A 20,411-nucleotide genomic window follows, 5' to 3' on the forward strand; every position below is an offset into this window, starting at 1 on the left:
CAGTTGTGGACGACGGATCGTGGCAAACACTTAGCAAGTCAGGGTTAAATAGGTGAGATGGAGGAGTGTCGTGCGGATTATTCATGTTTTCAACCCCCTCAAATCTTGTGAGCTGTGCAAGCAGCCAGTGATATTCAAGTGATGAGTGTGTGCTCTTTGGTCACGGCCTGACTGATAACACCAGGTATTTGACGAGCATTCAAGAACACAGGCTCTTCACCATGCATTTAGCCCATAGTGTTCACACTGGAGAAGCAGGGAGGAGCTTCTTCTTTTTTTTGCTACTGTTTACTAGCACCTACTGTCACTTACAGTTGGAAGAGGCTTGGTGCAAAATATCAAAACTCATAAGTCTTGCTCCAGGCTTTTTCTTTCATAGCTCTATTCTGATATAGAATAAAGCTATACTACATCAGAATAGCTGATACAGAATATATTCTGGCCGAGCACAAACCGAAATGACTAATTTCTCCTCGGGAATCAATTAATGAACAGCTGGCAAATGACTGCCATCTCCAAGTCCCTGATCGGTCAAAGTTTGAGCGAATTCAACGGCCACGCATTTTGTACATAAAGCTTTAAAAATGTTCTTAAAAATGTGTGACGTTTTGAATGAGGGAACCTGAAACGCACATTTATGTACGTTCACATAGACTTTCATAGAAAGAGGTCGCATGAACGCGTGTTTCCGAGGGCTGTGTGAATGTAGCTTTAGAAATTAAGAAAGTGATCAGTAAGGAGCTAGTGTGCACACTTTATTAACAACTAGAATGTGGCGTAAGGGCACCGTGTGACGGCATCACCCGTACGTCATAAGTGCGTGCAACTTACGTTCTCCTTATGAATACTTCACGATGCACTCACCTCACATAATGACAATGGTATGTTCCATTCTTATGATGTCCAAAAGGTGGCTGTACAAACCTCAAGGGAACTGCAAGACCTCTCTATGACCCTCCATCGGCCCGGACCGCCCTAAAACCCGCAGAACCGGTCACCCCCTCATATGGGTGCATTTGACTAGGGCCTAAAAGGCTGCTATACAAGAAGTTGGAACATTTTATTGAATTTCGAGCCATGTAAAATGTTCATCTGTTTATTTAAATTTTTAGCACCACTTCATCCCCTTCAAGTCAAACTAAAAAAGACTCTCAACAAGGTTTTTGCTTTTGTTTCATTTGTGCTAATGCAGAAAAAAAAAGGCTTTCTGTCACTGTGTCGGCACCAGTCTTGTAAAAGTCAGCAATAGTATAAAAAAATAAATTAAAACACAATTAATTCCATGACAAAACACTTGAAATTTGACCTCAAACTGAAGCCAAAGACTCAAGACTTTACTTGGGTTAACAGAAGAACTGAATTGTGAGCATTTCTACTCTAGACTGCACCCACACAGTTAGCCGTGAAACAATTATTCAAGTTTAAGGGTGGTAACATGTCTTGCATCTCAACACTGTGTATGTAGACTGTTCATTAGTGCACAAATTAACCCTAAAAAAGTCTATAAATGTTGATGATCAATAATAACTATAATAAATGCTAGAATGTGTCTCTTTCTGCTTTCAGCCACTTCCTGTCTCGGCACTGTAATTTTAAAATAATCTGCGTATAAAGCGAACAGCCCCATAATTTCATGCAGTTTTGTTTATTTATCTTTGAGAAGATGAAAGGCCTGAAATTTGAAATTATGTGGGTTTAGCAGGGGACATTTTTTTTTTCTCACGCAGTTTTCAACCTTTATTTGGATTATGGTGTCCCAAGTGCATAGCTGGAAAATGGGTCAAGACAAAAAAAAAAAAAAGAGGTCGGGGAGAAATGAGTGCCCCCCCGACATCCCTCTGTTAAATGTAAAAATATATTATACCATAATGTGTTCAGTATGCAAGCTTGAAGGAAACCATATGAAGAGATCCCAGACAAAGAGCCTTCTGTGCTCCAGCTGACCCCCCCCCCCCCCCAACCTCCCCACTTCTTCGTCTGCCTCTGCTGAGTGAGAAAGGCGGTGAAAAACATGGAGAGAGAGGGAGAGGAGAGGTAAAAGGGGGAGGTGTGTGTTAGAAGTTGTTGGAAGTGAAAAGGGGCAGTGCTCACCCTCGCTGCCTCACACAGCCAGACCCGCCAGAGTACAGGTGAGCTGCATGAGCAAACCCGCCCCCCCCCCCCCCCCCCCACTCAAGCGCAGCAAGGAGCGTCGAATCCTGGAATCTGTCGCTGCAGAACTGTGACCACTGCAGACTGGTCACCTGCAGCCTGTTGTGTTCATCTTCACAGGGTAAGACACAATCATTGCTTGCAGAGAGAGGGGGGGGGGGGGGTGCAGTGGACCAGAGAAGAAGAGGAGGGAAACTTTAAAAGTCTTTGTTTGAGAAGATGACAAACATCTGTAGCTGCAGTTTTTGTCTCGAGCTTGCAGAAAAGGTTCACTGATGTTTAGTCTTTTGTAGCGACTGTGTGGATCTTGCTGTGAAGCCAGGTTATAGACTTGAGCTGCACTGTGTAACAGTAGAAGGTGTATCCAATTAAAGGACTGGATGCTGTATCATACATAATTACTTCACGTTAACACAACAGGTGAGGCCCAGTAACTGCTTTATGGGGGAGCAACAGGAGGCTTTGTTACACATGGTGCACCCCTTCACAGGTTTCTTTGTAAGTTCACTGTCTGCTTTTATTAAAAGTATATAAACAGCATCTGCACAACTCAGCTCTTTTTTATGAATAATTCCCAAAGCAGATACTTTCCGTTAAAAAAAAGAAAACGCTTGTAGTTTCTGTCTTTGATGTCTTAAGAGTTTTTGGAAAAAGACTGATGTTTTCAGAAGGCGACTCCCTCCTGGCAGAGGATCATACGCTGCTCCTTCATGCATTTATCTTTGTCTCTTGATGTTCCCCACCTGTGATTATGAGAGAAGGATGAGCTGCACATAAGGAAGACACTTTATTACCATCATCTCCACTGCATGATTTATGAATGCACACTCCTGGCTCCCTGGACCGAAAAAAAAAAAGCAGATAGAAAAGGCCTTTCTGAGTTTCATCAGGTGGCCTTGCAAATGTTTTTCATGTTTGTCAGTCATCGGTCTGCACAAGCTGGGGCCTGTTGCCTATCAGAGCCTTATAAGCCAGGAATGCCCATTTTTGGAGCATTGCTTAAAATGATTTGCCGGTGCTGCTGGGGTCTGTGAATGGCTCTTTTGTCTTATGATGGGGGGAGAAAGGGCGAAGGGTTTGCTAAAACCCTTCAGCATTTACAGCTGAATGATTTATGCATGCCAAAGTGTAAAGGACCCCAGCAAAGGGCAACAGATAGCAGACGCACTGCAGCTTTGCCCCTCGGGGCTGCTGTCACAAAAGCGCACCACCTAATGCTTTGATGGGACGCCTCACTATAAACCAAGTAACTGATACATGTTTAAGTCTTACATCGCACATTCCCATGTGTTTGAGGATATAAAGCAAGCAGGGGATTAGTTTGTAGGTCACTTAGATGGTTAATACACGCTGGCTGTTAATGCAGATGTATAATAAATGTTTAGCAGCCACAAGCAACAAATGAGTGATTACAGTTTACACAGCTGTACCTGATTTATGTGTCATTACTGCCGCAAAGAGCCACGGGACCGATCTGCTGTCGTCTGAATTTATCAAGTATTGATGATGAACAGGAACCCTGATTACCCACTGAAGGGGCCCAGGGACACGCAGAGAATCTGCAATACCTTTGAACTTTACATTACAAGGAGGCAGGCTAAAAACCTATTAGTTATGATGAGGAGATGAAAGTTCCTTGATACTCTGGAAGAAATAAAACCGAGCTGCACATCATGAAGGAGTAGGAAATTAAGAGAGCATTGCAGATGTGGATTTGAGAAGTCCATATGTGTTGCCTTTTGAGCCAGAATCAAATCTCCTCTCATGTCAGCTTTGAGTGTCTTTACATCTGCTCACTGTCTAGCACTTAATAAATTGTTGGATCCCAGAATTTGGCCACATTTTGATCAATTTGGCTGCTTTCGGGATGTTTCTCGGATGCATGGGGCTTTTTGCCCATCAGGATTAAACATGCATTCACCTTTTTTTTTATATTTATCACAAGCTAGTTTGGATTTTAACAAAATAAAGACAAACGTTGCACCGAAATTGAAATGACCCACTGAAAACAAGCCTAAATAAAACACAATGTGAGCTTCCCAAATGAGATGCAGACTGGTCCAAACATGGACCACACATCTGACTGACTCAAAGAGCTTTTGTCAGAGTGTCTAAACAATACTAGTTTTCATCTCCTCGCTTGTCAGGATCAGGGAGTAAAACAGCAGATGCTTGTTTGGGATGGTATCGACAGAGCTGTTGTTGTGTCAGTGGTCTGCACAGGAGACGTGACAAACGTTTACGGTGCCTACTTGAAGGAAAGATGAAGCGGAGGGTTGCAGGTCCAATCTCTGACAAAGCATTTAGAAATCATACATCAAAATCATGTATGCAGGGGCACAGTAATGACTCACATGTGAAAAAAATGCTGCTCTGATCAGGTTCAAGGACCAGCAAGTCTGATCAAGGAGATGGATGTGCACACACTGGTTTATCAAAACAAACCACGCTGGTAGCTCATACCTGCTCTGAAGGGGTAATGTGACACTGCTGATCCAATGGGAGACTTTTTAAAATTATGTTTGTCTCCACCTTGTAATGCATGAAGACTCAGAATCTGCATTTCAAAATGTTGAATCACAGTTTCTTATGAGTGAAGGATCAAATCCCAAACTCTGAGGCAATTAAAGAGGTTTAATACAAATTTCTGTCAGAGTTAAAGTCCCTCTTCAATCATCTTTTGATTTGAATTCCCAGTGGTATTTTAATTTTGATTATGCCGTGTTTTTAAACAAAATCAGAAAGCCTGTGTCCTTTTCTAGGGTATAGTTTCTCCAGAGCAGCAGTAGTTTATTAGAGATTTGCCTCTGAGTTGACCCTGAGCTAATGTAGAGTGAGCCTACCTTTCTTTCCCATCATCTCCTTGCTTACACTCTCTCTCGTTAGCTTACAGTCCCTATCAACCCCAAGCTAACATTTCCTGTACAACAAAAATGGTGAGCAATATCGGAGCTATCCAGCTGTACAGTTTTGAGCCAGATGCCAGCTCAGTACATGGATTGATTTGTCTGCAAGTGGATGCATCAGGTTGGAGCAGAGCAGGGAGCTTGTGGCCGCAAATTGTAGATTTTATGTAACAACTACAAGCTTTTTTAAACATCAATTTTTGTTTGCTCCTGATTCACCATGAAATGAAGAAAGAAGTACTCAAAAACACAGTTTTTAATCTAATTTATCTCAATGTGTGTCCTCCATCATTAGAAAAATGCAACAAAATTCATGTTAAAATCACCAAAAACAATTTGACTGTTTTTTTAACCCTTGTGCTATCCTATGACCCCACCCTTACATTGACGTGTTATTCCTACCATGACAAAGGTAGAAAGGCGAAAAGGATTTCATGTAATCCATGGACACCAGTGAAGATCACAAATCATTGAAGAAAAAAGGTTCAGCCCACTGTCTTGTGGGGTCTTGATGAACCAACTCCCAATGTTAAAGTGCCTAGGATAGCACAAGGGTTAAGTACATTATTGGCTCTTGTTCCTAAATTTGCAACAGTTTTCAAAGTGGCATCCTCATTCTAATGTCCTCCTTTATTTAGCCAACTGAAGGCACTTCATGAAAAGATTATGGCTTCATAGAAGACAAAAGATGATGACCTAGATTAACCTCAAACTGGATTTTAAAGGTCATCCAGTGTGAAAATGTTTCAATTTAATATAAAATCATAAAGGTAACAGTGAGATGAGCTTTTTTTTAATCTTATTTCTTGAACCATAGCTGGTTAGTCTTTAACTCCAGCATGAAGGAGCATTTTACTGCACAAAAAGAAATGACAGAAAAGCCCTTTCTTGTGACAATACAGCATAACATAACTAAAAAAAAGTTATTTATTTATTGATTGATTTTAACAAACATGTTTCTGTTGTTTTACAGGAGAATACAAACACAGGAGATGATTAGATAAAGTCACACTGGCCAACCATCTACTGAACACTGAATGTATCTGCAGCTCAAGCAGATTAGGATTTCAACAACCAAAACACGTCAATTATTTTCCGTAAGAGCCAAAGCTGCACCGACGGTACATTTCAGGATTAATCGAGACCACAAGGCGACGAAGAAAACTTCACCCCAGAGTTGGAACAGCCTTTCTAAAGAAAACACAGAAAGAAATCGACTTTCCTGTTTCCACAAAGTCTATCTGTCTTCGATATATGAGAAACAAACAGGAGGCAGCTCTAATTAAAAATCGTTCAAAACACTAGAATACAAAACAGGCTCTGGAATGACCTTTCCAGAGTGAAACCTTATCCTTCATATCCACCTTTGCAGCAGGAAACTTCCATGTACACAGTTCCCCTTCATGTCACCTTAGACTTATGATTGCTGAGATAAAGGGCAGATCCCTTCCTCTGAAAGAAAAGTAGCCTGCTGTCTGCAGGCAGGGACGCAAAAAGAAAACATTATTTGGTGCCCCGAAATAGAAAAGAAGGAAGAGCAACATCTGGAAAAGAAAAGCGGAGCATTAAGGAGATGCAAACAGAGAAAACTGCACAGTTTCCCAGTGTTCTTTGCCAGATTTCCAAAAGAGCATAACAAACTTGAGTAATTTCCGTGGCTTTTTTTCCATGGGAACTCATCCAAGGCTTGTTGCAGCTGACCCTCCAGGGAGGTCCAGTTAGAACGGGAATAATACCTCAAGAGGAACAAAGCAAGAGCACACTTCTTCTGTCACATTTCAAATGAGAACATTTGGAAGGATTACAGCTGAAAGGGGAATGACGTCCGGAGGCAACAACCTGGACCTTTGAGCTGTCTCCTTTCCTTGTCTTTCCTGTGAGTTTTCCTGAGATGCCTTTTTCCCTCAGTGAGGAGTAAAAAAAGGAAAGGCACATCCTATTGTCGTTCGCAATGGAGAAGGGACATGTACCCATCAAGAGAGGGGTAAGCTGGAGTCCAGGGGGTTTGAGAAAGCCTCTTCAGTTGAAGGACAACTCTCACATTCATGAGCAAGACTACGATGCATCCTGGGAGAAGACAGGATTGAACAAGGACCACACGATCAGGAAAACAAGTAAGTCTTTACTTACAACTTTCTGATTGTTTTCTAAATTTTTTAGCGTGGCAGAGCACCAAAAAGACAGTATGACCTTGCTTTGTTGAATTTTCTGCACAGGAATTTAGCAGCAATACTTGTCCAGAGTTTTACTTTCAGCACACAAACGCTTTAAATGAAAATGGAGTTTGGTTCTTGGAAGAAGAAAAAACAGACTCATCAGTGCAATCTGACACAGTGAAGCACTCAATGAAACATCTGTTTTCATCTTTTAAATTTACAGGTTGCCAAAGCAGAAATGGAAATGCCATCAGCTTTCTTTTTTGAGGGCTGTCCTGCTGTCAAAGCCAGTTCCTGACAATGACAGGTTAACGTGAGAAGATGTTAGAAACACTAAAAGATTCCTGAAAGAATGGAAACAATTGTGAAATAAAGGAGGGAAAACTCTTTTAAATACTAAAAAATAAAGGAAACATGTTATAAGCAAATGCAACACAAAAGTTAAAGATAACCTCATCTGGGCGGTGACAGAACTGTCAGACATTATAAAAATTGAGTTGGGAAAAAAAGAAACATTGTCCATTGTGATAGAAAAGTCATGGCCATCTAGACTTGTCGCCTTAATGTTTTCAACACCCTTCCCATCACTCATTACTGGCTAATTAGTTTCCTTGGAACACCAAAAACAACACATAGGTGCTGATAAAAGTTCTGGAGCCATTTTTATGCTCTACACAAATCTACAAACACGACCCCCAGAATTTCCTCTTCTCGGATGCAGTTTTATTTCTCCCATGAGCTCCACTGAGAGTTTAGGTCACATTCACTCTGGTGAAATCCCAAGACCTCTGTAATCCCTGCCTTTCCATGCCGCTTCACACATTACCCTCCGGGGCCGGTGCTGTCATCCCGGTCCCCCTGCGGCCCTAACCCGGAGAAAGATAACATCCGACAGTGTAATCTGACCTTTGATACACAAATGCAGGGTTGGCCCCCGACCTGAATCCTGCTGCTGTAGGGGGTGGAGGTTGGCGGGGGACAGACAGATGAGATAGAGAAAGTTTGAGGAGGGGTAGATGATATGATGGAGAGGCTCCTACATCAATACAGGAAATTCCTGTCCTGCCTTTGCAGGTTGGAGCTTAAGGCCAAGAGGGTTCAAAGGGGGCAGCAGTTGATTGGGGAGAATGCTCACTTAACACATGTGGCATATCCCAACTGACGTGGAGGGCAGCGGGGGTCAGGTGCTGGAGCTCCGGAGGTCAGCGGTCTAATCCATGTAAACATAAGTGTGAGTATCTCTGGGTTGCACTTCAAAGATTGCAACAAATGTCAGACGCTCCCCTGCCATCACAGGACATTGCAGAGATAAGCTGCTCAAGACTTACCATTGACCGGTCTCCAGGACTGTCAAAACACGGTGTCTGTGCAGCTGCTGCTGCTGCGTCAATACTCTGTCGGCACAAGCTGTTATTCTCACAGGCGTCTCCTTTTTAATTATTACCAATGGTGCACATTTGAAATACAAAGTTGGAGGCTGAGTGAGAGGCAGCACAGCCTCCAGCAACAGACCCCTCCTCCCTGCTCTCCCTCCCTGTCTGTGTGCTGATGGACTACAGAGAAAAAGAAATGTGAGCCCGAGTCTGACTCTGGAGAGGGGGGGTGTGAAGCTTTCAGACGCAGTCAGAGTGAAAACTCTTGTGGAGTAGGACTGCAACACAGCGGATGTCTGAGTTTTGACATGAAAAAGGTAAGGGATTAAACACTGGAGTGGTTCCAGGATGAAAAGCGACGTTTCAGAGAGGTTCTGAGGATGTTTGACAGAGCAACAACATGCTTGTGGAAGTCCAAGACTCAAGTGACATACATGAAAACTTCCCTGGGACTTAAAATGTGTTTACTGTGAGAGGAATTTAGACTAATCGTGATCTAAGAGATGGGAATATCTTCATGGTGTTATTGGGGGGTAAATAAAAGTTGAGAATATAATTCACTTTTACTCAATTACCCAAAAGGATTTGCTTATAGAGTTATACTGACAATTAATTATTTAAAAAGTATCTTTGTGCCGCATTTCTTTGCAAAAGCGTTGATAAGGAGGAGAAATTTACATATTTTTTCTTGTTGGAAGAAAGATTAAATGAATTTTGAAGGAAAGTTTTTTTCATGTGATTTAACAAAGTAATGACTATCATTCCTACAGAAATCTCTCCAAAATTGCAGTTTTATGCATGCGGGAACTCTAATCTATTGTTTTTTGGGCAGAGCCAACATTTATGACCTTAAAAAAGAAAACCTGTTGATATAAATAAAAAAAAGGACAGTTTAAGATATGTATCAACAATCCTTAAAGTTTCCCTAAACCTGTGAAGTTAACATCCAGATTTTTGCTTGTGATTAATTTCTGCTATTATTAATTTATGGTGGAACATTTGAAGTATTGTAATGATCAGGATTGCTTATTTAAGTCATGAATCCTGTGGCAGAGAAAGGTTCTGGAAAGGACATCATTCTCAAATGACCATGACTCATATTATTTATCCACCATATGTGTCACTATGACAACATTTTGGTTTTGTTTGGGCAAAACGGTATTTAAAAAAAAGAGTAGATGCGGCTTTGAAGTTTGAAGTAGTTACTCCTTTTAAGATGGAAACTCTAGATTGTATAGTTGGTTTATAGACAGCAGTTATAGAATGCCATTTTTTGGGGGGTCTGTTGGTTGTAAAAGTGGTCTATAAAAGGTTTAAACTGCAGTATCGCACAAATTAGCTACAGACAGAAACCAAAGGCATCCTGGAAGCGCAGGCGGGGAGTTTTCTCAGTGGTGCAGGAATGCTCAGGGAGGGATCAGTGAAAATGGCAGAGGAAATAATTCCACTGCCTGGAAGAGGAGCTGTTGGGCTTTGATAACAAACTGTCAATTTTAACACCAGCAGGTTTTGTGTCATGATTTCCATTATTTAGTGTTGTAAGAGGACAACTTCTTATTCTGCAGTAACCTTTGTTTAATAATCTTTGTCTTTATTTTTTAACATAAATATGTTTTAATCTGTTTATTGTCTGTAAAGTAAAATATGCAAACAACCCTATTTTTATTCAAATGTGAACTTGCTCAAAAGTTGTTCCTGCTGCTTTTCTGTAGCTACACATATAAAGACTTGGAATATTTTACTTAAATTTTTAGATAGCTTTCTTGGTCACAAACTACTAAAACAATTACATTTTTGTGATTTATCAAACCCATATGTTTAAAGACCCATTCTAATGAAAATGGTGTTTTTGACATGTTCTTGTAGTATTTTTCTCATAATGGAAGACAAACAGAGGAGCAGAAAAGTATTTAGTTAACCATCAATTGTGCACCTGTTTGAACTAGTTATCAATATAAAAGTCACCTGTCCACAACCTCAATAATAAATAATTGATACTTTATTTATCCCACAATGGGGAAATTCTTCTCCGCATTTTGGCCCATCCGCTGGGAGGAACAGTGAGCTGCAGACTAGCCGTTCTCGGGGGGCAACAGCTGGCTGGGGAGAGCGGGCGTCAGTCCGCCGACCTTTCAGTTGTTGGACGACCTGCTTTACCGCCTGAGCTAAACTGCCGGCCAAACAGTCAAACTCCAAACTCCACTATGGCCAAGATCAAAGAGCTGTCTAATGACACCAGAGACAAAATTGTTGACCTGCACCAGGCTGGGAAGAGTTAATCTGCAATAGTTACACAACCTAATGTGAAGAAATCAACCGTGGGAGCAATTATTAAAAAATGGAAGACATACAAGACCACTGATAATTTCCCTCCATCTGGGGGTCCCCACAAGATCTCACCCCGTGGGGTAAAAATGATCACAAGAGCGGTGAGCAAATATCCTAGAACCACTTGGGGGACCTAGTGAATGACCTGCAGAGAGCAGAGACCAAAGTAACAAAGACTACCATCAGTAATACACTAAACTGCTAGTTGTTGGTAAGAATTTACTCATTGTGTTTGGAGGAGGATGAATGCAAGGGGGGCATCCAAAGAACACCATACCTACTGTAAAGCATGGGGGTGTAAACATCATGCTTTGGGGCTATTTTTCAGCAAAGGAACCATGGTCAACTGATCCGTGTAAAGGAAAGAATTTAAAAATGCCTGTTTAGAACATCTTCAACACTCATGTAACTGTTTTGATTGCACTTGATAAAGCCACCAAATGGTTCCCGAGCGCGGCTGTGTCTGCGGCTCAGCGCTTCCCCAGGGGATGGGTCAAATGTGGAGAACAAATTTAGCACACCTAGGTGTATGACAGATAGTGGGATTTTAACTTTATTGTTTCCTGCCTTTTTATTCCCTTCCCCTTAAACTAACTGCTAAGAGGTGTAATGAATGTCTGTGTGTTTGTGTGTGTGTGCGTGATCGTTGTCTTGTATATTTTAAGTTCTTCATTTTGTTGTTTTAATATATGTAAAGTTTGCTCAACTGTAGCCAGTCTCCAGATCTCAACCCCTGGAAAATCTTTGGAGGGAGATGAAAGTCTGTGTTGCCCAGCAACAGCCTCAAACCATCACTGCTCTAGAGGAGATCTGCATGGAGGAATGGGCCAAAATACCAGCAGCAGCTTGTGAAAACATTGTGAAGACTTAAAGAAAACATATGCCTGCTGTCATTGTCAAAAAAAGATATATAAGGGTATATAAGTTGAGTTTTGTTATTGACCAAATGCTTATTTTCCACCATAATTAACAAATAAATTCTTTAAAAATCAGACAATGTTATTTTTTTGAATTTCTTTTTTTCATTTTGTGTCCCATAGTTGAGGTATACCTATGCCAAAACTTCCAGGCCTTACTCATCTTTTTAAGTAGGAGAACTTGCACAATTGGTGGGTGACTAAATACTTTTTTGCTTCACTGTGCATAAAGAAAGTTAAGCTTAAAATTAAAATTGCATTTCTTTATTAAAAATGTTGTGAATCAGGAGCAGACGAAGAAATTATGTTGAAAGAAGCTTATGCTATGACATAGAACCTATAACAGCTGGTCACAAGCTCCCTCCTCAGCTCCATTCTGATGCATCCACTTGCAAACAAATAGATCCATGTACATCTTTGTTTTCCTTGTCTGAGCTGGCATCTGGCTCAAAACTGTACGGCTGAATAGCTCCTCTATTGCTCACCATTTCTGTTGCACCAGTAATGTCAGCTTAGGATTTTGATTTTAGCTAAAAACAGCATAATCATAATTGAAAAAACAAAACCAAAAAAACACTGAAAACGCTTTGAAAGTTGCTAAAAAAATGATCATATTTTTACTTGGAAAAAATCTAACAGAAAGTGTCATGGAGTAAACTGACCGTTTGCTTTTCTGTCTATCTTCATCGTTTCAGATCTTTCCAGGAGTGCCAGCCTATCTGAGAAGGAGTTGAGGGAGGCTCGCGTCAGGAGCCACATCATTGCAGCCCAGCTCACCATCCCTTCCAACTCGGGCTCCTGCTCCAGGGGGGTGCAGCTTTTCAACAGGCGCAAGCAAAGGGTGAACGCCTTTACGCTTGAAAGCTCTGGACGGGGCTCCGAGCAAGAAAACGATGGAAGAAGCAGACCCTCATCCAACAAAATAACATGGGCAGAGAAGAGCTCTGAGGACAAAGAAGGGCAAAACTACAAGAATTTTAAACCGCTCTCATCGCCGACAATAAGTGAACACTCTGTAGGGGATATCATGGATGGTCAGGCAAAAGATTTTGACAAAGAAGACATGGGTACCAGTGTTATCCAGGAGAGACATTTTCTTCCTGTCAAGGAGGTGCAGGAGGAAGAGGAGGAAGCAAGAGATGAGATTGCAGAAGAATTAGAGAACAATGTGAAGCAGAAGATGTCTCCAGTGCTTGTTGGAAATGCTGAAAATGAAGCAGGGACAAATCAGAGCCACTCAGGGCTTGTTGCACCTGGAAAGCTACCAAATGGTTGTTATAGCACCTCTGGACCCGAGATGAGGCCCTCAGCCTCACCCAAGCACACAACCTCCATTATTAATAGGACTGCCAGACCTTTTTTCTCACCAACTCCAGTGGAATCTCATGAGTTAAAAAGCCCCATCATGGACATCCCTTGTCCTCCATCTTATTCCACTCCTCCTCTCCCTGCTCCTATTGCCCCTCAGTCTGAGTACTCCCCTCTGCCTCCAGCTCCGACATATCCCACGCCTCCTCTGCCAATGTTTGCCAAACAATCTCAGCCATCGTTTTACTCAAGTCCACCTCCATTGTCTCCTACCATGTCTTGTTCCTCACTTGTGCCCTCCCAATTGCCTGCTTCTCAGTGCTCACCTGTGTCCCATTGTGCCCCCCCTACAGCCCCAAAGCCCTCCACATTTGTTCCAGTTTCAGCTGGAGAGAGAGAGCAAATCACATCAATAAAAACAGGAATACTGGAAGATGTTGCTGCCAGGAGAGCAACTAAGAAGACAATGTTCACATTCAAAGAGAAGCCGGTGGTAGCTCCAAACCCAGAGCTCCTCTCTCTGGTGCAGGGGGTGGATGAAAGGAAGAAGCATGGAAACAGATCTGTGCCTGAGCCAGCTTCTGAAGAGGAGTTATTGGCTCTGGGTGCAGAAGCCTCAAACTTCCTTTCCAAAGAAGAAGATAAAGCAAAAGGAGCAAAAGCTCCAGAGTGGGCCTCATGTCTAAAGAGCTCAAGGACCCGACCGAGGATGGAGCACCAGCCTGAGCAGACCCTTACCAATGTATCAGGGAAAGGGGCAGAGCTGTTTGCAAAGCGTCAGTCCAGGATGGAGAAATACATTATCGAGAATCAGAAAACAGGACAAATGAGATCTCCGTCTCCAACGATGTCCCTTCCACCATCTTGGGTTTATCCATCAAACATGCCTGGAAGGGTAAAAGCCATTGCCAAAAACTCTGATATGAGTGTTCAGCTTTCACAGAATCTGAAGGTGCAACAAGGAGTCAGACAAAACCCCAAACCGAAGGTGGTTGCACCACAACCAGTCCCAGAGCCACCTCCTTTGGAAAATGGTTGCTCCAAGATTGAAATGGACCTCTCAAGGCACCGGCCCTACCAGCTGAACTCTTCCCTGTTCATTTTTAATCCTGTAAAAGATCCAGTTAGTACTCTACCTAGAGGAGCTCCACGGGCCAACAGTCTGGTCACAAGTCATGGTCTCTCCAGACAAACCTCTCTGCCAAGTCCTTCACCCTCTCACTTCACTATCCCAGTGAAATCAACTCAGCTGCCTTTTAGCCCCCAAAAGATGTCAGAGCATCCATCAAATCCACATTTGGGAGCTCAAAGGATCCGTTCTCCTATGTCCCCCATTTCCCCAGAGAAAGCATCCTCTCCACAGTCAGCTGTGCAAGCACCAAGGCCAACATTTTCTGCCAGTAAGGCAGGAATTACACCACAGGTGTGGAAACCCTCTCAGTACTCCTTTTAGAAAATATTAGGGACTGAAAATGTTTCCAACTAACGCGAGGTTAACTAAAGCTCATTTAAGAGTGGTTGCAACTGCACTTTATTCAAGCCAAAGCTTGCTCTTCTTGTGAGACGTCTCCTGGTGATTTATCTGGAAAATAATGAGTCATAGAGAATGATTGCAGATTATTGTCCAATTTATGCTACATTCAAATATTTTCCTTTTTAAATAAATGGTGAGTCAGATTCACAAGTCTCAACAATATGTCAAAGTTATAATATTTTAAAACAGTAAAACAGTCAGCAACCAGAGCAGAAAAATACAACATTATTTAGCCGTACCAGTGTTTTTCTTGTTTCTCTACTTCAGAGAACGATTTCTAAACTATCAAAACCTTTGTTTTTAAATTACAGTATGGACTGTCACGACCCATTGGCATCTCCTCTGCATTTCCCTCTGGTTATTTTTCACAACAATTTGTGTTGCAATATGACCACCTAGTAGCATCTGGGTATCTCTTTTAACTCATCTGCTGCTGTCAACATTGACTCAGAGGTATCCAAAGGATTAGTGAGACTCTAACCTCCTGCTCAGAAAAATCTGACCTATCATCAAAACCATAAATAAATCACACTTGTGCTGTTGCAAAACTGATTTAATTTACAAAATAAATTGGTCATACTAAGTTGATGCTTTTCTAAGAGTAAGCTAAACTTTTTCATTATATAGTCATCACAGTTGCATTACAAATGTCTTGAATGTGTTCAAGAAAGTGAACTCTGAGTGATGTGCACACATAATGCAAAGTTGCAATACTGATATGCCAGGTTCAGAACTCGGCAGCCTTTGAATTTCAAATCTTGCTTTGGTTAAAGCCTATCTAGTGTCCAGTTTGGAAGCAGCACAGCACATAAGCAATCAAAAATAATTATTTTCAGAACACTTGACAATGCCAAAAACGCCCTCGCTCTTTTTTTTCTTTTCTACTGGCATCGTAGTGATGCTGCTTTACAAAGGACTTTAACAGATGGTCCAACATCTGCTTTTAGATCTATGATTTGCAATTTAATGCTGTTTGCTGGCAACAAAGTTACTGCAAGAGAACTCTTTTATGTCTTTGCTTCTTCGGGGCAATTTACTTTGCTTTCCTGCATGCTTTATATATGGAAGGTGCTTGGATTATTTTGTGTTTCAAATCTGCAAGCTGTATCATTTTACATCACGAGCCTACACCTAAATTGTTGGTATATCATAAAAAACATAACAAAGCAGCAAATGAGTTATCAGTAAGTATGGCTTGAATTGTGTTTCATCATAAATGTTCGTGTAGTGCTCACTTTTAATGTCTCTGATATCTGATTTGTGTAAATCTTTCTTTTCCTGATTAAAACTTTTATTCTAACCCACTCAAACGACCTCTTTCTTCTTTTCTACTATCTCCTGAATGCACTGGAGTTTCTCTCTGCCCTTTATGTTTCTCTTAGAAGCTTGTTCTTCTCTCTGCTACCATTGTAAATACACATGGTTTACAGCAGGAGCAGGTGAATTTTAGAACCCAAACAAATAACTGACATAACTTTTAGAGCCATCATAAAATATCTCACACTTCTAGAAGAAGTTGATAGTTTACGTTTCTCTTCAGACTTATAGCTGTTTCCTGTGAAGCTTGAGGGGTTAATTCATTAAGACGAATGCTTAAGCGCCTGAACCCAGGCATGTTCGTTCCAAGAATTTAAGAAGATCTTCTAGAAACGAATGCTTGTACTCGGGTTTTAAACACAATATTTGCCCTCTATATCATATTACCAAGCAAAGATCCCGAGCTTCTAACTAGTATTAACACAAGGTGGAATGTAGCCTTTGCTTCAGTTGCGTAACTTCATATCACCCGTGAAGGTTGGGCACCTTATGAGGATGCAGTGACAGTAATTGGAGCAAGACACTTAAGACTCGGCCCGAGTAAGTTAGTGACAAGACATACTGAGAAAACATGGGGAGGTGGTGTCCCTACTGAGCCTCAGCCTGATTAAAACTGTTTCATTTGAGGATTTTTTTTCACAAACAATATGGAGGATTGCACCAAAAACTATTTGAAATGATGTGCCCTATATTAGATGTTATAATACACATAGGATAGATTGGCACTTTCTGATTAAACTTAAATGAATAAAAAAAAGGGGCTGCACTCTTGCCTCACAGTGAGAAGGCCTTGGTTCAAATCCTGGCTGGAATCTTTCAGAGTGGAGTTTGCTTCTCCTTCCCTTGGGTTTTCCATGGGCACTACGTGTTCCTCCCAAAGTCCATCGACATGCTTCATAGGATAATTGATGGTTCTAAATTGTCGCCAAGGTGTGAATGTGAGTGTATGTTTAGTTGCCACAGACTACCAATCTGTCCAGAGTGTTTCCCACCTTTGGGATAGGCTCCCAATACCCTAAAAGGGATTCAGTTGATTTGGGAGATGGGAGAATTAAAAGTAAACTAAGTTCTAATTTAAAAAATTCACTCATAATTATAAAGTTTGTAGGAGTGAACTCCTCTGCCTCCAGCACCTCTCCAGTCCTGATTAAAGCAAACCATCTTTTTGGTCATTCATTAACTGCCTTTGCCCATGGTGTACATTGTAATTTAGAGGGTAAGAGGATAACAGACGGACGATCAAAAGACTTTGTTACTCTCAGGTGCAAGGTGTCTTCATGATTATGCCTGGCTGGACACTTTAAAACATCTGCACCCGAGCACGGCACACAAGCAAATGACACGCCCACCGCCCACTGTGTCTATCGATAAAGTTATGAATCAAGAACTTAACATAACACAGTTCTTAAATAAATGCGTACTAGGCGATGTTAAGCAACAAATAAATTAAAATAGTCAAGATTTATCAAAAATATCTCACTGGCTCCTACAAATTTATTTATAAACGTTTGTCGTGTGAATTCTAATGATGGTGAGATCATTGCATCCTAAAATGCACAAGTCAAACCCTAAATTAGGATTTAACTGCACAGCTTTAAGTGTAGCTGCATTGTGTAATAATGTCAGTGTTTTCCAGTCACTTAAGTAACTTTATGTTTTATCTTTCAACAGGTCTCAGTAGACTCCTCATCTGGAGAAATGACCAGTGAAACATCCACATTTACAAGCATCTCCACCCTCCCCAGACGTTTTAGCAGCCCAGCCACTGGAATCTGGTCCTCCAGTCCTCAAACAAACAAGTCTTCCACCACTGGCAGTGGCTCCATTCGCCCACTTACTTCCCCTGTGACTTTTCCCAATAAAACAGGATTCCAGCCAAATACAAACCATCAGGATATTCAGTTTACCATTTCGACATCCAAAGCCTCATCCACACCCACCTCTCCACATTCCCCTTGGAGTTCGAGATGCCAGTCTCCAATGGTCAGCCCTCTTGTTAAGGGTCATTCTCCTGTTTCTCCTCCTTGGAGTACAAGATGCCAATCGCCAATGGTCAGCCAGAATAACAAGCCATCTGCCGTTGTCTCTTGTTCCATATCTAGACCTTCTTTGGCAGGCCCAGACACTTTTCCATCTCCTCCTTGGGAATCAGGAAGCAAAGCCCCACTGCAGAGCCACAACACCCAGTCACCTGCCCTCTCCACTTCCACATCCAGACCTTCCCGTACATCTACAAGCCCTCCCTGGGGCTCACGGTCACAGTCTCCAGCCCCTTTTCATGGAAGTTCAATCTCACCTCCCACGAAACATCTCACACACACATCTTCTGCTGTGGCTCCTTCTCCACAGCCTACAGAAAATCGTTGCATGTCACCAGTCAGTAGTAATCTGGATTCTAGAGCAAACCATCGGCTGCTGGCAAAAAACATCATTAATGCGGCAAAACGTAAAAACAGCCCCTCGCCTGGTGCACTAAGTGGTCACAGCCTCCCCATGTCACCTCTGGGAACCTCCCACTATGACTGTCACAAACCACCCATCAGTCCCTTCCATTCCAGAGCTTTGGGAGCACAGTCTCCAGTTTTCACCAGCCCTCCTCCCACTCCAACTCAAAGGATCTGCTCACCTGTTCGGTTCTACAACTCTCGCTCCTTGACCGACTCGGATGCCTCCATTGAGTCTGAAGATTCAGGGCTTCGGTCCCCCGGCTTAAACTCCTACAACACCTGTCCCCGTGGTTGGGGAGGTAGTCTGCGGGTCAAGAGAAGCACCATCTCCACTGACCTATGAGGGGGCTTTCACAGGATACAGTTTTTGTAAACACTTGTGACATTGAATTAGCCAGTTAAAGATTGATCTTATCAAATTGCAAAGTCTATCATATACTTTCACCTGAGCTGTATTCCATGCTTCTGTATTATCATAGGTTTAGTATTTCATACGGCTTATGCTCCTTTATGGACTGAAAAATACGTGTTTCACAGTAAACACTTGATGTGGCTTGTGCGCTACTCACAGTTCCAAAAAGTGCAGAAAACCTAATAACCAAAGCATTTTAATTCACTTTGAATATGTGTTGAAGTTTTTCTTGTTTGAACAAACTAACTTTCATTCATTCAAAGAACTCACTATTATTATGGGTCATTTAGGGATTATTGTGTTTGTTGATCTGATGCAGGTCATGACAGGAAGTCTAGGAATATGCATATATGGCAACCTTTTCAGTGTGTTTAAATGAATCATTGTAAAAATAATAATAAAAAAGTTATCACAAAGATGCAAAGCCACTAATATCCTCAAAAATTGCAAAAGATTTCACTACAGATCAACAATAGTTTTGACTATTACAAATTAAATGAAACACACATTTATAAATGTGCAATATTTTCTTTTTTTCCAAATGTGTACATTTGTGTTGCTATGAGTCCTGATTTTCATAAAAATGAATGTATTTTTTTCTGGAAATAGTCAAAGTATGAACGAACAAGGGAATGTTGAACTCAATGGAAAATAAAGAGGTGAGGTGAGGCATTGGGGAGCCTGTTAAATCGAGCACTGTTGCCATGCTTGATAGGAAAACCAAACTGTTTTTTGCTCTGACGCTTTTCGCCAGCAATCATATTTCTTTGTATTAAAAAGGTCTTTGAGGAAGAACAGGTGAAAATGTCTTGTGCAAAGGACTTAAGTGAGTGAGAGTTGCAGGGCTTGTGTGTTTTTGGCGCGGATAAAAATGGACCAAGTTGTTGAAAAGAGGAACAGAGGGTTAGAAGAACGTTGTGCAGTGACTTTGACAAGGTTGGGACTAAATGACATATACTCCAGATACATTTAAACTGTATTTTTATTTTTCTGTAACTCTATAATTATTGAGGTTTTATATTTCTTTCTTTCGTTGACTTGCATATGTGATCACTCCACCTAAGAGGCCAACATGGCAAACAAATAAACAACTCTAAAAAAAAGATCTTAATGAAGTCTAAAACAAAGAGCACCTCTAAACAACATAAGATGCTTTTTTGAAGGTAGCAGTCAATTGTAAATGGAAGTGCAGGTCATTCTGCAGCAGCAAAGCAGAGCTCTCCCCTATTTCCTAATGCTCGGGTCAAAAACATTATCACACTGCTAAATATTTACTCTGAATCCTTTGACTGACAGGAGCTCCTGCTGCTTGGTGACCTTGCTTTCTCAGCAGGATTAGGCCTATCCCTGTCATGGATTGATTTCGACCCAGGTCACCTCTGGACAAACTGCGGATGTTGTCACACAGAAGGAAATGTTAACCTGTTTTTCTTTTTTGTGGTTCTGTCATTTCACTTTCTTAATACAACTCATATACAACCTCATATCTGTATTTTTCTGTCATTAATGCAAAATAAAAAACATTGAATCACCAACATCGAGTTTTTTTTGTTCACTTCTTC

The 20,411-nt window shown here is 41.5% G+C and overlaps 1 protein-coding gene across 3 annotated transcripts; it reads left to right on the forward strand.

The window, feature by feature from the left end:
• Positions 1–2,142: 2,142 nt before the first annotated feature.
• Positions 2,143–20,384, forward strand: synpo (synaptopodin). Of its 3 annotated transcripts, none has more exons than XM_023959308.1 (4): positions 2,143–2,272; positions 6,031–7,171; positions 12,527–14,562; positions 17,662–20,384. In XM_023959308.1, the coding sequence occupies exons 2-4, from the start codon at positions 7,009–7,011 to the stop codon at positions 18,778–18,780; spliced, it is 3,318 nt and encodes a 1,105-aa protein (XP_023815076.1). In that variant the 5' UTR covers positions 2,143–2,272; positions 6,031–7,008; the 3' UTR covers positions 18,781–20,384. The 3 variants fall into 3 exon arrangements, with proteins under 3 accessions (XP_023815076.1, XP_023815077.1, XP_020562355.1); XM_023959309.1 differs by lacking the exon at positions 17,662–20,384 and adding an exon at positions 14,985–15,977; XM_020706696.2 differs by lacking the exons at positions 2,143–2,272; positions 6,031–7,171 and adding an exon at positions 8,766–8,903.
• The last annotated feature ends 27 nt before the right edge of the window (positions 20,385–20,411 follow it).

The sequence above is a fragment of the Oryzias latipes genome, chromosome 10 (genome assembly GCF_002234675.1).
Source record: "Oryzias latipes chromosome 10, ASM223467v1".
In the NCBI taxonomy this organism is placed as follows: Eukaryota; Metazoa; Chordata; class Actinopteri; order Beloniformes; family Adrianichthyidae; genus Oryzias; species Oryzias latipes.

What these genes read in the sequence shown, in the direction of transcription:
- synpo (XM_023959308.1), top strand. Translation starts at nt 7,009, where the DNA reads ATGGAGAAGGGACATGTACCCATCAAGAGAGGGGTAAGCTGGAGTCCA. An exon ending in CCACACGATCAGGAAAACAA is followed by an intron (nt 7,172 to 12,526) that starts GTAAGTCTTTAC and finishes TCATCGTTTCAG; the next exon opens with ATCTTTCCAGGAGTGCCAGC. An exon ending in AGGCAGGAATTACACCACAG is followed by an intron (nt 14,563 to 17,661) that starts GTGTGGAAACCC and finishes ATCTTTCAACAG; the next exon opens with GTCTCAGTAGACTCCTCATC.